General features: G+C 41.5%; 1 protein-coding gene across 2 annotated transcripts in view; it reads right to left on the bottom strand.

The window, feature by feature from the left end:
- The window catches only part of NNT (nicotinamide nucleotide transhydrogenase), a 65,443-nt gene extending 48,396 nt beyond the window's left edge, over positions 1-17,047 (bottom strand). Inside the window, exons 1-6 of one of the 2 annotated variants that reach the window (XM_006026714.3) lie at positions 17,028-17,047; positions 15,211-15,418; positions 6,862-7,091; positions 5,248-5,465; positions 1,983-2,070; positions 1,191-1,279 (exon numbers count right to left, since the gene is read on the bottom strand). In XM_006026714.3, the coding sequence (XP_006026776.3) occupies positions 1,191-1,279; positions 1,983-2,070; positions 5,248-5,465; positions 6,862-7,091; positions 15,211-15,418; positions 17,028-17,030 (836 nt within the window). In that variant the 5' untranslated portion in view covers positions 17,031-17,047. Of the gene's footprint in view, positions 1-1,190; positions 1,280-1,982; positions 2,071-5,247; positions 5,466-6,861; positions 7,092-15,210; positions 15,419-17,027 lie in introns of those variants that run through there. The other variant, XM_025207712.1, reaches the window with a different exon arrangement.
- Positions 17,048-17,608: the final 561 nt, after the last annotated feature.

The following is a 17,608-nucleotide window of genomic DNA, read 5'->3' as shown; positions in this document are numbered from 1 at the left end:
CGCCCTCCCGTTCCCTACATCTTCTGAAGGAGAAGAGTTAAAAGGGTTTCTCCTGAAGGTTTGGGAAAGTAAATCTTCCTTCTTGTATTTAATTACACATATTCCTTTGGCTTTGCAGGAAGATTTGACGGACACTTCTGCTGAACAAATGACTGGGAGTAATTTTTGGGGTAGTGGTGGGGAGCAGGGAGACAGGGAAGGATGCCCGAACTGAAATGAAACTCTGGGAAGCAATTTGCTTAAAAATTCAAGAGATGTATGTTTTGCCATACTTGCCCCCCACCATCCCAGTACAATTATAATCTCAGCCTCTGACACCAAAAAACCAAGGAAAATATGCAGTCTGAGCTACATAAAGTGGGCCTGTTTGGCAGGTGGGCAACTGCTTGACATGTGATGGAGCTAATCCTGCAAACTTTGAGACTGAATGTCTTTCTGTTCTCAGTGGTGTCTGTTGCTGTAGCAGTTATACAGATTGCACTCTACAGAGCACAGAAGCAGAGGTGGTAAGTAGTTTGACTGACTGCATCTGCCAGTGCTCTGCATCAAGTTACAGGCCTGGAAGAGGTGCAAAATGCCAGGCACAAAATAAGCACAATTCCTTAACAAGGAAATAAGCCTTAACACAGCACAAACAACTGAATTATAATGTGCTATTATGAACCAGTCCCCAGGCTTAAAAAGGTTTAAGCCATGTCTTAAATAGAGAAATCAACAGGATTTTGGCAGATGTCCTATACCACATTCACAGCATCTTACGCTATGCATTGGCACTAGGCCCTGAAAGTTTGAAAGTTATCTAGTCCATCCCACAGAGAATAGCTGAAGATCCAGAGTAAATTACCTCATCAAAATCCCCTACAAGCCCCCCCACCCCACCCCCAGCTCCTCCTTGAACACATAGGGCTGGCTGCCAAGAGCACCTCCAGGAATTAAGTGTTGTGCCATTGCTCTTGAAAACAATGACATAGTGGAGGAGTGGGAAATGCAAAACAATGAAGCACTAAATTAAAGTACCTAAAGAAGAATTCACTGCATTCAAAAACTTATCTAGGTCTATCCCAACCATGTAGTTGGTCCAAAAACATATAATCAGCCACAAAACGTCTTGCCCATCCAACAGGAAACCCATTTCTTTTATATAAATACCTATGGGTGAGCTTAAATTGCCACCATTTTCATGCTCTTACCTGGTATCAAACCCACGAACGACTGCTCCCATCGACTTAGCTGCTCCTGCAGCAGCTAGTCCTGCAACTCCTCCTCCAATGATTAGAACCTGAAGTGATATTTCTTATGATTAGTATTAGAGCTGTGGAAGAGTGGCACTGGTTCTCTTTAACCAAGTACACCATCCAAGAGAAAAACTGGCTAACAGACACCACTGGACAACCAGGTTATAATAAAATGCAACATCCAAACTGACTCTGATGCAAGTCAAGTGTCATTTAAATAATGAAATAATTTGGGAATCAACTCATCTAAGCATGCAACCTACACTGACTGACCCAAGCAATGCATATTTGACCTAGTCTTTTTTATTTTTCCCCCTTCCTATGGGATTCTAACTTCCATTCTCAGAAATTTTCTTTTATCCACTGCCCTATCCAAGCGAGAGGCTCGTTCCTTCATGATCCTCAAGCAAAGAAATTTAGTCTGCTTGACCATGTAACATTTCCCAGACCCTACCTGCCCCGTGAATGCATGGGCAGATTTCATATTGGAAGTCTGAGCTGAAAAATAGTTAAACAAAAGTAACAGTGAAATGTTACTTTCTTCAAACTAAAAAAAGTACAGCTGTCAGCAATGGAAGCTTTCATTGAATAAGAAGAGACTCAGGACTGCTATAAAGGAATCTAAGCTCTCCAGGACCAAACAGAAAGCTGATGAAAAATGTTTTACACATACACACTTCAACACTTGTTTGCCATATTCATAAAATTGCCTTTGCTGCAGAAAAAAAATGTTTATATTCAACAAACCTTGGCTGGAGGAACTTTACCAGCAGCTGTAATCTGACCAGTGAAAAATCGACCAAAGTGATTTGCTGCCAATACAACAGCCTTGTAACTGTGAAAATAAAAGAAGTGAACACCTTTGCTTTAGTATTTTTCCATGCTTATTCCACTATATCAAAGAGGTGCATTGAAGTAAATGTGCAAGAAGCTGTACAACTGTGCCTAAAACCAATAGCTCTCAAACTTTTTTGATTTGTGGAACCCCTCACTAGACTTAAGGCTTCTCTTGAAAAATGTCAGCTCTTACTTTTCACTTCATTTTTGACCACATAAAAATCAAGTAATTCTTTCATAAAAAAGCCTCAGACCATAACATTTCAGAATGCTTTTAACACAGTGGATTTCTATTTAAAATCTTTAGGTTTATCTTGTCAGGCATGTTTGCACACCTAACAGTGCTAACACTGAGCAGCATCCCACAGCACCCTGGTTGAGAATAATGACATTAAAGGTTTATTAAACCTTTCCACTTCTCCATACATTGGCAGCTTAGCCTTCCTGAAATGCTGTTATGCCCTTTGTGTAGTGGTATAAGGATACTTAGCATTGTGACCTATGCACTCCTTGCCTAGGTTTTTGTAAGCATGTGATCAATAGGTTAATCCTTAACAACCTAGGTTGACCTATTGATTTTGTAAATGTGCAATCAATAGGTTAATCCTTGGTTTGTCATCTTTGAAGGCAAGACTACAGCACCAAGCCTACTACAAATGAACAAGGGTAATGAGAGGAACAGGGTATAAGGACACTGCTCAACAAGGGCATAGTAGTTTTGCAGTAATGGTATGATCTAGGACAAGGCTGTCCAACTGGTAGCATGTGCGTCACATATGGACCCCTAAACTGTGGCCTCTAGGCTCCTGGTCCTGACATTGCTCTGATCCAGACACTGCTGCCACTGGAGTTCCTGGGCTCCTCCTCCCTCCTTCTGCTGCTTGCCCTCAATCCTAGGGATGGGGTAAAACAGTGGCCTGTGGGGCCAAGGAAGGCTTGGGAGGGGAAACCTGTGTGGCATCCACACCAGTGCAGAGCAGCATGAGTTGCTCACTGCAGTGTATAGAAGTATTACATAGTATGTTGTATCTGTGCATGAAACGGGCCTCCATGGTGCAGCACATCCACACATCTGGACCACAGGCTTACACGGTGCATCAGGAGCTGTGGAGTGTGGTGCAGGAGTGGAAGAGCTCATGTGGCACATCAAGGGACATGTGTATGGTGTAGTAAGGGGGGTGCTCATGTAGCACATCAAGGGCTATAAAGTATAGGTCAGGGTCTTGCATGGCATGACATGCAGCCTGTACAACGCACAGTCCAGGAGCGTGCAAGGTTACACAGTGTACGTCTGAGGGGCCTGAAGCCCCCAGTCATTTAGAAGGTGGACAGCCCTGGTCTAGGAGACGAGGCTGCAATTAGAAACCTCTCATCCACCTCTGCCAATGAATCTGCCTGGTTTTGAGCAAACTGTTTAACCTCTTGATGCATCTCAGCTGCCCCATCTATAAAACCATATTAATGCTGTACTTATTGACCTTAAGGTCAGGTCTGGAGGTTAAGCTGATACCTACAAAGGTGTTTAAAAATGAAGCATTTGAGAGTGCTGTTCATTAGAGCGTCCCCACTACCACACCAGCAAAACATTGGCCAGTGTATTGTCCTTTCCCACTATAGATTTCTTTTGTCTAGTAGAGTAAGCTGTCCAAAAGATCTCAAGAGCAAGGTCATTATGACAAATTTCTCTAGAGCAGTGGTTTTTCAGCCTTTTTCATTTGCAGCCATCAGAAATTTCAAATGGAGGTACAGACCCCTTTGAAGTATGGGTACTTGCACATTTTGATTGATCATTGTCATCTTTTGTGGGCCCCTTAGAGTCTGCGAACCTGCAAGAGTCCACAGGCCACAGGTTAAAAAACCACTGCTCTAGTGCATAGCAGACAGTTACCAAGAGCAGCTCAGTCTGGTACAAAAGAGAGCCAAGGCCCCAAGGTCTCTAAGGCAATTAAATTTCTTTGGTGTGTCATGTCTGACTTTCCAACTTACTTCTCTAACCATTGTTAATACGAATTGGGACTCATCATTGGCAGTGCACTGAGAGAATACTTTCTAGAAATATCCACAGTTCTGACAACACACAGGACGCAAATCAGTGCTGAGTAAATACTTAATCTTATTAAAAACATGCTGGGTGATTCTTCTAAATGCTTATTGTTTAGGAAGTCTACAGGAGTACACCTACTTTGATACACAAATTTAACTATTCCTTGGGTTAGAGGTGTATATTCAAAAGTTATTCAGACTTTGTTACATTCCAATAAAACCCTGTAGAGGAACTGAGAACATGCAGACTAAGCTAGTGCCTCAGTTATATTTTCTCTAGTAAAACTGCTTTCAATACACATACCAGCTATACACATCCACAAACAAGCTAGCACCTTCCTTAAAGTAAGAGGTTTAATTACATTTTCAAGGGCATGAATTGGCATCCATTTTAAAAAACGGTGAGTTTCCCTGTATGCACCTGCGCGCACACGCGCACACACACACACACACCCCCCAGATATTTATAACACTAACTTCCAGCCAGCTAGCCAGCATTTTGTGTTGCCACCACAAAGACTACACTCAATTCCAAACCTAAAGGGTGCTTTCAGTCCCCATCTACCCCGCTGGCTGGTTTCCTTCAGAGCATTTTTCTGTTAATTCCCACTACCACCCATTGAGCATTAGACTAAACAACTTAAGAGTGATTACCACTATCTCCGGTACAGCTTTAATCTCATTCAGCTATTGTTCAGAGGCTGGGCCACTACAAAGAAGTTCAGGAATTAAAATAATTGCCTTCTAAACTAAAAATCCTTGACCTGATCACTGCAAAGCTGACCAGAAACTTAAAGGTTGCTAGATGCCTCTAACACAGGGGCAGGCAATTATTTCAGGCGGAGGGCCATTTGGCAAGCCATCGAGGGCCACATGACAGGCAGCCAGGGGCAGATAAATATGTATTTTCTAAATTTTTTAGGAGCCCAGCAGGCTGGGTAGAGTGGCCTGGCGGGCCACATCCAGCCCACAGGCTGCATTTTGCCCACCCCTGCTCTAACACATTGATCCTGCTTGAAAAAAACTACATCAAAACAAAAATGCACAACTGCTTTAGACATCTAATACAACAAAATGTTACTGCCAAAGAGTGGTATTCATAAAAGCCAAAAAGCATAAGTTAGTTTCATACCCAGCAATGTTAGCCATGGAGCTAAGAGCATCATATCCCTGAGCAATAGTGACCCGTGGAACCTGATCCATGGCCAAAACAGTAGTTTTTCTTTCTGCAAGCTTCTTCAGTAGGTCTGGGTTTTGAGCTGGGTAGATGAAACTAATCAGAGTAGCAGCTGTCTTAAAAAGATCTGCCTCATGAATGCCTAGGTCAGGATTAACTACAGGTGCCCTCACCTGAAAGAAGAGAGAAATTTTCAGATAAGTCACAGAAATAATGCCTCCTCCTCACCCTTTATCCCATGCAGAAAAACAGGCAATGAGGTTTATAAACAACTTTTATACAACTATATTCAGGGAATTAACTTTTCCTCTGTAGGCTGCTTGTTACAATTAGACCCAAGTAGATAAGTAACACTACAGGAATAACAGTGGATAGATCTAAAATGAGTTAATGGCTTTACTACTATTTTAATGGCTGCAATGGACAACTGTTAGGCATGTCAGCTGCAGTCTAGAAAGACAGCTTTAATGAAACAGGTCTGGAAACTAAGCTATCTATTAAAAGGATCCATTGAAAAGCAAAGAAATACTAAGAAGCCTGCACTGCTGTTGCTGACTGCACTGTACCTCAAGAGCTTAAATGTTTAAGTCCATATTCCAGCAAGCAACTTTCTTGAGCATTACATTGATCTCTTAAATAAATGTTGCAACTTTCCTTTACAAACCTCCTTTTTTCCAGAAGAGCCTGGAAAGCAGCCTATAATTTCACTATGCTAAGTCAAAATCTTAATATGTCTAGCTTTAAACTAAGATTTCTAAAGGAAGCCCCAGCATCAAGTTTACCTTACTTTTCAATTCTCTGTACAACCTGGTTACCTAACCTGTTTACCTTAAATGTTACCTGGTTACCTTACATAATCTCTCATTTTTTTTATGCACTGCCATTTTTCCTGTCTCCAATCCAGTTCAGACTGCTATTATGTAGTCTTTTAAAGCCCTGCTGGGGAGTTTAAGAGGTATGTATTGTTATGCTAGAAGCCCAAGTAGTGGCAGTATAATAAACTCTGGTTAATCAGCATTGCAAAGGGAATGAAAATAATGGCAAGTTATCAGGAGCTGGTAATGGAGAGCAGTGGGAGCAGCGCTGGTGGGGAAATCAGAACAACAACAAAAAATCATCACGGTGAATTATCCCATAGCCAAATTAACCAGTTTCCTGTATTCATTTCCTACAGAAAAAAATGTATGCGTCAGCTGCTTGTTAATGCAAGTTCTTTGGAGCAGAGATCGTATCTACTCACTTCTCTGAGCACTGCTCTCCTGCTCTGCAAAAGGCAATGGTTCTAAAAGGATGAATAATTCTGTAAGAACTGAAGAATCTTCACTGAAACCATTAAGTGCTCCTACTCAAGGGTTTAGTTCTATTTTTCAGCTTTCTGCGATTTCTGTGACTTTGGTGGGGCACAAAGATATGTATAAATTAAAACCAAAGATATAAACATAATAGGGGCTCCCTATTACCTAATCAAGCATTCAGTGGCCTGCATTAAACGGCTTGATGCTATTCCTTTAAAAAAAAACAAACTAAAAAAACCCTTCATACACATTATATAATAAGAAAACTAATTACTTTGACAATTAAATCAGATGCCAGCACTTCCTTGGTCCCTTGGATCTTTGCTCCCACCTCCCTATAATGGTCATCAGAAAACTTGGAAGCTTCTCCAGCACCTGACTCCACCACAACATTAAAACCTTGTTTAACCAAGGCCTGAACACTAGCTGGAGACAGTGACACCCTCTTTTCATTCTGGAATATCTCCTTGGGAACACCCACAGTCAACTGTTTGTATGGAATTCCTGTAAATGCAGAGAAAAAGATGGGCATTAGTTATAGCAAGACTAAAGATAACTGGATTGATGTCAGGGCTTTTTCAGTCTTATGTGCCAATACTTACCAATGGATTCTCTCACTTAACAATACTTTTCTTAAAATACAGCAAATAAGATGCATTTTTTTCCAGAAACGTAACTTATTTCTTAGAATGCTACTATATGTACAAGCATTGCTTCCCTTCAGTGACCCATATATGGCAGGACTAGATCAGTGACATAAAGCATCATTTCATACATGACAAAAGGTTTTATAAAGGTTCAGATGGGTTTGACCTTCACCACAAAGCTCTCAACTGTGGTACTGAACTTGATGGTCTATCAGTTCACCTCGCCAGTTTTTAAGTTGATACAAGAACCAGTAGCCTAGCAGTCACTGAACTGCACTTGATTGTCATGAGTTTAACTAGCTTAATGGAAATACAATACAAGTCGGACCTGAATTTGGGTTCATTTGTGTCTCAATTTACCAGTTTAGTAAAGAATATAATTTACATAGCTGAGAGGAGGATGTGGTGAAGCACAGCTATATAGGTAAAGCATTTTGAGACTTTAGATTACAGCTACTATAGAAATTATGAATGCTGAGAACCAGATCCTATTCTGCTTACTAGGTACCCAAGTGTGAGCCTATCCCACTTTGCTAGAGTCTCTAAAAAACAGCTAATGCAAAACTGGGTCCTCCTCCCACTCTGCTTTTTTGTGATGTAGTTAGTCCCAAGGCAAAGATGACAGTATCCTACATAACTAGGTGAAAGAACTCAAGTCAAGTCAACTTATGAACCTGAGCAGGGTAGAACAGCATCAGGTTCAGGCAACCAATAAGTGGAATGAAATCTTGCACTAAATATTTTAAAACTACTAGGAAGCCAGATAACTGCTTTAGTCAACTAGACCAGTCATTTTCAACTTAATGTCCTCATTTTATTGGCTTTTTCAGGCCCTTTAAGTTGCCAAATATATAAACTCAGAAGCTGCATGTTACTACCACCCTCTTCTCTTTTGTTAAATTCACAGCTTGTCTGTCAAATCTGATGGATTAAAAGGGTTTTAAATTAATGGTTTAAATATCCTCCTGGATTTAGAAACTTTTATTTATACTGATATTGAAAGTTATCCTACAGTCAAGTACTGCTTTAATACTATTGCACAATAATAAAACACATTATAGCAAGTGCCAGCCCATTCCTGAAAACAGTTGGACGTCTGTTGCAAACTGATATCCATGGAACCGCTGCTCAGAAATTACTCTATGCCTAATGCTATTTGCAGAACACAGTCCTTTGCTCCATTTATATTAAGGTTATAAAGACTTCAATTTATATAGCATAACATATACATGGAGATGGATGTGTCAGTCATATTAAATCTAAGTTAAAATTAACTTCAGACCATTTTCTTCGGAAAAAAATTAACTTTCAGTTTTACCATATAAACCGTGTGTTTTACCTCAAGGTCAAGAAAAATCACAGTTTGTAATATGCTTTATGCAAATCTCAAACATTTTATGCCAAAGGTATAAGTATTTGCTTCCATCTCACGACTATTTTTCTGAAAAACGGTACTACAACTTAAGCCAAGAGCTATTTTATGCCTATGAACTTAAAATTCCTCACAGTCAAAATTAAACTTAATTGAGACTATTTTTAAGTTAATGCTCATGACAACTACGAAAATTTGAAATTCTTTATAAATGCCAGTGACAAATAATACAACTATCTCAGGAAAGGAAGAGTAACTAAAAATAAGGAAAGACCAAGAGCCAGAGGTGTACTTGTAATTATTTTGCTTTTTTTCTGATTTTTGACTCTTTACCTAAAATTAAATTGCTGCAGTATTTGTTAATAACTTTGAAATGTCATTATTTACTATCCAAATGGAGCGCACACACAATATGCTGTTGCCCTTTTTTTTTAGTGCAACAAGAGCACACACTTGGCTCACATTCAGCTTATAGCCCACTTTAACACCCAGGTCCTCCTCTGCAGTACTGAAGCCTAGCCAATCATTCCCCAGTCTGTAATTGTACATGCAATTATGTGGCAAGGACTTTGATTAAATGAAACTCACCAAGGGCAACTTCAATTTCAAACCATTTCTCCAGTTTATCCAGGTCATTCTGGATCCTAACCCTGCCCCTCCAGTGTCTGCAGCTCCACCAATTTGGTGTCACCCACAACATTGCTAAGTATGCACTCGATCCCCTTGTCCAAATCTAAGTTCAGGGCTAATAATTACATTGAGAGTTAGGACAAGGATAGGAACATTTTATCCAATGAAAATCACAAGGGAGGATTAGTGTAGGCACAACACAAACTCAGGTCACTGCTGGAATTGTTAGGTTAATATCCAGTGTCTCACAAAACAGAAAGCTTTTAATAACAAGTGGCTAGGACACTGCTTTTACATTTCAGAGAGCATCTCCAGGAGTGCAACTTCAGCTGTCATTCTCAAGCAGGGGTCTAAAGCTGAGCTAGAAAGGGGGAGGCATATAAGTGTCTCTAATGAAACACCAAAACTGCTTCCGTCAGTACATAGTTATCTCTATAACCTGCTTTCTTTAGGACAGATTGTACAAGAAATCAATTACATATGGAAATGGAGCTCGGGATCTCTACACATAACCCCAGGTGCCTGGCTCACAGAGCAAAATCTAGTCCTTAGGCAAGCACCTAAGCCTTGTAACACCATGCACAAAGAGAGGTAGGTGCCTCAGAATGGGATTCACAACAGGCATTGGAGGGAAAGCTGCCTAAGGGGATGGACAAACAGGCCTCTGACAAATGTGGAAAAAGAAAAAATTGCTCTTAGAAATGCGCCAGTTTGACCTGGCTCGCCCAGTGTCTGTATAGATTGCACATTTCAGCAGGGCTTTTTTGTGCTTTTATCTAATAGCCAAAAAGCCCCACTGAAGTATGCAATCTATACAGTCGAGTCAAACTGATGTGATGCCTCCTCTGGGCATGTGCTGCCCCTGGCACAAAGGCATGCCAGGCTGAAGGTAAAGCACACTGTTTTTTCAGGTGTGTAATCAGTCGCGTACACTTGGAACTACTTCAAAAGGGGAGAGGGAGCTGCTGGGGGAAGAGGGTACATAGGAGGTGGACTCTGCTAGACAAACTTTTGGCAAGCTGACCAGCGTAGGTGCCTAATTTTGGATAGCAGGGGGAGGCCTAAGTAAGAGCAGATGCACAGCCCAAAATTCTGTCCTGGAGTTATAATCCAGAAGTCATTCCTTTATAAAATGAAGCAGGTAACTCACTTCTTTTAAGGCAAGAAGAGGAGGTGGCATTAGAGATGCTCCTAATAGCTCAGTGGTTAAAGCACTCGCCCAGTATGTGGAAAAATTGTATCATCACCCTGAAGGGATATGTGGGTTTGTGCATCTACATCAATTCCTAGGGAGTTAGAACACAGTTAGCTGTGTGCCCCATGGGGAAGAGACATTTTCCAGGCCTCCTTCAAGCAGTCTCAATTTGCAAAACAGAACATGATTCACCAGGCCAGAAGAAGCATGACTCCTAGGCCCAGGGGCTGGAGCACTCACCTGGAAAGGGGAAACGTAGTTTGGATCCTTGCTCCAAGGAATGCAAGTTTAATGCAAGACTCCTGGGGAATCTTAATCCCTTGTCAAGAAACAGGTGCTAGGTTGCCTTGCCCTATCAAGAGGCAGCAGCTTGAATAAGCTTAGGGAGATCCTCAAAGCTTGTATCTAGGTTTTTGCCAACAGCTGCCTAGGTGCCTGAAGTCCAGTTTCTGCAAAAACACTGTCATTTTAGCAGGGATGAACAGCTCAGTGCTTAAGTTGCTAACGTAAGCAAAACCTGCAGCAACAGTGACAAGTTATTCTAACAGCTGATCTTGCTGTTTTGTATAACACGAGGTTTATTTTGGCCCTCTTCCCAGCAGACTTGTTCAAACCCTGTATAATCACCCTATTCCCAGCTGGCACTTTAGCAGGGGCAAGAACTGAACTGCTCTCTTACTCTACAGATGGCCCCTAACCCTTTACATCAAAACTGAGGTAAATTTGATGGAGTTGGTAGTAAGAGCTGATCCCAAGCCATGGATAAAGGACTTCAGTCTCTTAGCACCTCTTGGAAGTTCATGGAACTTTGTTAGTGCATCTAATATTCAATTACTAGATCCAGAAGCTTCTTGACGCACAGATTAGCCTTTAATTTCATTACCTAATAAGAGCTTTCCTTTAGCTGTTAATCAAAAAGGTATCCAAGCTGTAATCATAAAACCTCATAGCCCTTTGGAGCCTAACATCACAGAATCATAGAGAATTAGGGTTGGAAGAGACCTCAGCAGGTCATCTAGTCCAACCCTCTGTTCAAAGCAGGACCATCCTCAACTAGATCATCCCAGTCAAGGCTTTGTCGAGCCTCTCCAAGGATGAAGATTCTATAAGCTTTCTGGGTAACCAGTGCTTCACCACCCTCCCAGGGAGAGTTTTTCCTAACATCCAACCTAAACCCCACTTGCTGCAACTTGAGACCATTGCTCCTTGTTCTGTCATCTGCCACCACTGAGAACAGTCTAGCTCCAATATATCAATACATACAATAAACAAATAAAAATAATGTATTTTAAATAAGCCAATATTTTTGTTGATGTAATACTGGAAAACAGCAAACAACTGCTCACTGAGGAGATTTTCAAACTGCAAGTAAGAAAGTCTCACCGAGGAAACCTAGTAAGCATAGGTGACTGGTGCCTCCCAAGTCTGGGGGGGCACCAGGCTGGTGCTTCCAGTGGGTACACATGCACTCATGTGTACCCACTATGTGTCACCAGTGAAAGTAAGTAGGGAAACTGGATTTCCGGGCCTTTAAAAACTGTCAAGTAATAATTAAAACTGTCTAGCAATGGTATAATTTTTGCTCAACTCCCACCTCAAAAAAAATAAACACTGAGTAAGTTAATATGCAAAGCTAACAGGAAAAGCTGGAAGGACCAAGGTAGAAAATAATTTTAAAAAATAAAAATAATCTAAATTCGATCTCAGAGAGCGTTCTTCTGCAAAGGAATACCAAAAAATGTTATAAGTTTTTGGGAGGACATAGGAGGGAAGTTCTGACTACATGCTGTGTCTTTACGCGGCAGAAAGAGGTGGTGACTACTTTAACTAGTTACTAATTTATTCTAACATCAGCTTCAGAAGAAGCTGCTCACCTGGTCTCAGTTTGGAAGTAAGACGAGCAGATATTCTGAAGAAAGGGCGGTGTGCTGAAGACAAAATATATGAATGGTGTCGTAGGTAGATCAGATGCTTCTGTTCAACCTTATTACAAGAACAAGGGACACAAGGAAATTGAAAAGTAGCAAATCTAACTAAAAGAAAATATTCAGTTTATAAACAACTAACAACTGGCCACTAGAAACCATCGTCTCAAGAGTATCTTGGTTAAGACCTTATCAGGGATTAGGAAAAAATCTGAAAGGGAAGAAGGAAGCTTCGATATAAGAAGGATTTCTAAATAAAACTAAGACATTTGGGAAGAATATACACAATCGTACTCCAAGACAAAAGCCAGTCACTAAGGGGCAGGATGAAGGTTGGAATACACTTTCTCTGCAAGCAAATTATTCCATAACTGACTACTGCAGGGTATTTTGCACCTTTCTCTGTAGCGTCTGGTACTGTCCACTGATGAAGACAGGATACTGGATGGACCACTGTTTTGCTCCAGTATGGCAATCACTACGTTCCTAAGAGATGAAGAAAATGGCAACCAAAAAAGTGACACAAAAACAACCATGTTCTACGTGTTTTTTTAGGTTTGTTGTTTTTCGTTTTGTTTTGTTTTACTTTCAACTGATTTCTGAAGACTGGAATCTCTTCACCAGCAGTTGCACAATACACACTGTTGACTACTGCAAGCATCAGAAATTTGCTTATGTATTCCAGTGGTGATTTGTTAGAAGTAAATTTTTACCCCATTTATCTCACTAGGAGCTTTAAAAAGAGATGTCCAGTTTACCCCAGGTCTAACTGTGCCAAGCTCTGACCTGCATCAAAACAGGTGCAGACAATCATTTAGGGTAAAAATAGATGCTAGGATTCTACAGACTTACAAACCCTTTTCCCACTTTAGGTACCTGTGAAATATCTTAGGTAACACTTTTTGCCCATTGTCTGTAATGAACTAAGTTAACTGCCATTCAAACTGTGTGCATAAAGGACTGTCTGAATGCAAGTCAATGCATGGCACAATCAGACTGGGTAAACCAAAGGTCTGCTTTTACTCTTGTACAGGCGGGAGGAAAAGGAGCAGTATAATATCGGTATTTTACAGGTAATTAATGAGGGACAACAGGCTTGTACTCTGTAGGATCCCAAAATAAAAGACTTTGTCATTGAAGAAGTCCATACTGTTTTTAGCCTTATGGAAAAGAAGAGAATCAGCCTACTCTTCATGGAGCACGCTCTTAAATGTAAGGAGCTATATTTTAAGGTTTGTGGCTATTGTTTGTAATCTTCCAAGCCTGAGATTAGGTATAAAAGTGTACTACAGATTTTTTCAAATACTCTCCTCTTTACAATGACCTGATTCTTCTAAGTGCTGACAGCAAATTTACCAGTTTTCACTGCATCCTCAGTCACAATTTCTAGAACTAAAATGTAATTATATTAGTTCACATGCTTTTAAATGTCTTTATAAAACTCCTGATGCAAAGGTAAGTATTCAACAGAAAGTCTAGTAAATAATACATATAATAGTACTAATAATAAGCACACAGCAATTGGCTCCAATTTTTGTACCTCTGACTAAGTCTATTCAATAACAAAACTTGAATTAAACCATCCCAGACTCTTTTTCCAAAATTACCAAATCCAATTCAGTTTTAATTACTATGCTGCAAAAAGGCAAGTGTATTCAGTAGACCAGTCTGAAGGCAGAACGTATTGTTTACTTTAAGCATAAAACCCAATATAATATTCAGATTAGATTTGAGTGGGGAATTCCTCCATGTAACTTTTTTGTCTGAAAATGCCAATTCACCAGGACAAACTTCTTGTGCAACTGTATTAGTGTCACCAGAACTTTTATCACACAGTCTCCTACGGTTCAGGATGGAATTTCTGGTGAAAACTAAAAAGGAGATGGGCTGTCAGAGACAGGACTTGAACCTGGGTCTTCCACACTCCAAATAATCTTACATTCCAGGCAAGTGCCATCCCTACTGGATGTCTGGCTATTCCAAGACAGAGAGGTCCATATCACAATGAAGTGACTAAAAATATAGCTTTGTCAGAAAAAAAAAATTGCGGGGGGGGGAGAGAGAGAGGAGAGACAGGCCCAGGAACTATTTCCTGCCGAACTGTAACATGCCATACTCTATAAAGAACTACTATTTACTGACAGCTACTCTGTGTACTCAGTAAATAGTAGTCCAAAAATTACCAGTAATGCTCAGGCCAAAGTCTCTTAATAACCAAAGGAGAAACTGTCCACATTTTCATCCACTGAACTCCCTTTGGAGGCCTAGAGTCATGGAAACATTTTTTTGTTCAGGAAAGTGCTTGAAGTTACAGACTTGTAGCACTAAAATATATTTGCTAGTATAACCATACCAGCAAATTCTCCTAACTAATAAGCTCATCTTATTAGTCCTTTTGCTGCAAAGTTTCCACCAGTTCCCTGAATGAAGTAAGTCATACTAGCAAAAGAATCTCTTGCCGATATGACTTTTGCTGGCCTTAGTCTAAATTGCCATTCTTTATCATTTCTAAACGAAGCAATGCTGTCAATATTTAAATGCAGACTGTGCCTTAAACTGCATTTCCTTATTTTCCTAAGTCAAGGTAAGTCTGCAGGAATTCTGAACAGACTCCAACACTTTGTCCCCAGTCTTTTTTTTTTTTTAAAAAGCCTCCTACACAGTGGTCTGTAAGCACATGCAAAGTTGTGCAGTCATGGAGCGACCAGAAATAGCCAATTCCCACAATTTAAGGCTTAGTATTTTGAAGAAAGATCCACCAGGTTAGGAAGTTTTCTTGAAATCTCCCTTTGTTTTGAGGGAGAAGAAACCTGGCAATTTTACAAGCTTTAAAAAAAAATACATGTAAACTTACCTGGCTTGATGGGTGCTTGACACCAAAGTACCTGGTGGGTTTGGAATGTTCGCAAACATGGGATCTTCACAGTCCGGATCTTGCACGACATCACATTGCTAAAGAGAGGATTGGAGCAGCTGGAGACCACCACACGCAAGAGGCTCGCCATATTGCCTGGAATCTTCTGGCTAGGACTGCCACGCATGGAATCCCAGCCGCAGTCCTGCTGTGCACAGAAATATCAAACACGCATTATTAATGGTACTCAGGATGAATCAAGTTAACTCAGGTATTTATTTCAGTTGATATAAGCCACATGAGAAGGCCATTTTTTTTCCAGCTAGAAAGAGTCCACTTTTCCCAACAGGAATTAAGGGAAAACAGACTGATGATAGGAATAACAGTATTAGTCCACATTCCTAACAATTTACAGATATTAATTTAAGCTACCAATAGCTAATAAGCAGCGTAGGTTTTATTCTCCTTTAGATTTAGAGCAGTAGTTCTCAACGTTTTTAGTCATGGAAACCCCTGTTTAAAATCAAGGCACTGCTCTCCCCCACGAGAATGCCAGCTTTTAGTTTTCACTCATTTTTTGACTATGGAAAAATACAGTAATTTTTTTTATTGCACAGAACTCAGAATGGTCACAACAGGTCAGAACATTTTTAACACTACAGATTCTTTTTTGAAATTGTGGGGTTTATCTTGTGAATGATGTTAGCACTGCTAGGTGTGCTAATACTGCAAGACAACCCATAGTACCCCTGAAATAATCTCAAGGCCCTTCCAGGGTGGAATCACTGATTTAAAGAGACAAACGTTAACCAACTTTCCAAGGCCGTGAAGTTAGAATGAGTATTAGAAAGAAAGCTTTTTGGTCACAGGTGTAAAAAACTGCCAGCCCCTCCTTAAGTATGGCATGTTTACATGCTTTGGTGAGCTACAGTGGAAACTGGCATTTCATCAACACCAGCCTCTACTCTACTGGATATAATGATTTAGACATTGAGCCATTCCCTGAGAGACACACCAATGGTAAAAAAGGCATCATATACTTATTTTCTGCTCATTTGTGGTTGTCTGTAAACCAATTACTTCTTAGTTTCAAAGAATCTGAAATTTCAGATATGAAAGAATCAGAGGCTGTTCTAATGAGTCTAAGAGACCTAACTAGTCACTGTAGAAATGTCTGTGCATTATACAGAATTCTAACAGATGAGTTTAGTAGCATTCTTACTTGCTCACTCTCCCCCCAACCTATCCAAAACATTACAGGTAGATGTGTCACCACTGGCATGGTCCTTAATGATTAGGTCCAGTTTACAGCCTCCTCCTTAACTGTCCATTTGAAACCTGGATTTATGAAGGCACAGGTATTAAAGGACCCTGTAGCAGAGGAGTTCTGACATCAGTTGCATCATTTTTAGATTGACCACAACTAGCTGAGAGACTTGTCAGTTTTGCAGCACTGGCACTGATGCACTGCCCACACATCACTCCCAGCACCTGTCCAGAGCCTCCAACATCTGCTCCTGGGGATCAAGGCTGCAAGAGGGGGTGCCCCTTTAAAGGCACCTGTCAGTTACTACCAGCCCATTGCGGATTTCCCCCTCCCTGAGTGCCAGACACGGCCCTGGGACACTAGACAAAGGCCTGCACATTAAAGCAGCAGCTGCGAAGCTGCAGCAAGAGAATCACATGCAATATTTTAGATCTTTTTATTTTGATCTAACGCTGTGCAAAGTGCGCAAGAGGTCCCTGCTAAGAGATGCACAGCTTGCTGCCTCAAGCACCAGCCCCGCAACAGGCAGCTGCTGTTTCTAAGCAATTACCATAAATAGCAAACACTGCAGCTTGCTCAACGACAAAGTGCGCCTGCCACGTATTCACACAGGCACCACGAGGGAGAGCTGCCCCCTCCAAAAGGAAACCCACTCGCCTCTGCCACCTCTAAGTGCCCGAGCAGAAGGGTCCCGCTGATGCTGACCAGGTGCAAGCCCCTGTGCCCCCAGCTCCCGCAGGCCGCTCACAGCAGGAAGCACTACCCATGCCTTCCCCGGCACATGAGAGTGGCTGCTGCCTCTCACTGTCCCCTTGCCATCCAAGGCCACGAATCCAGCCAGACCTGGCGCATTCGAGTGGCTTCTAGCTGCTGAAGTAGACAAGCGTGTGAAGCAAGGCGCGTGGCTCAGACGGGAGCACGAGACTGCAAGTCAGCAGTTCCCATTCATTCCCGCCGCCACCAGCGTCCTCCTGGCTGACCTTGGCCAAGGCCAGCGCCTCTGCCCCTTCGCACCCGGGCTCTGCGCCAGGGGCTGGGAACCAGGCACCTGTCACCACCTCCCACGGGAGCTGCGCTGGGCTCCCGCCCAGTCGGTGGACGACACGGCCCCGCCGCAGTGCCGGCTAAAAG

This window comes from Alligator sinensis, unplaced genomic scaffold, assembly GCF_000455745.1.
Source record: "Alligator sinensis unplaced genomic scaffold, ASM45574v1 scaffold663_1, whole genome shotgun sequence".
NCBI lineage: Eukaryota > Metazoa > Chordata > Crocodylia > Alligatoridae > Alligator > Alligator sinensis.
Note: the sequence above shows the minus strand (reverse complement) of the source record. Positions and strands in the feature narration are given on the sequence as shown.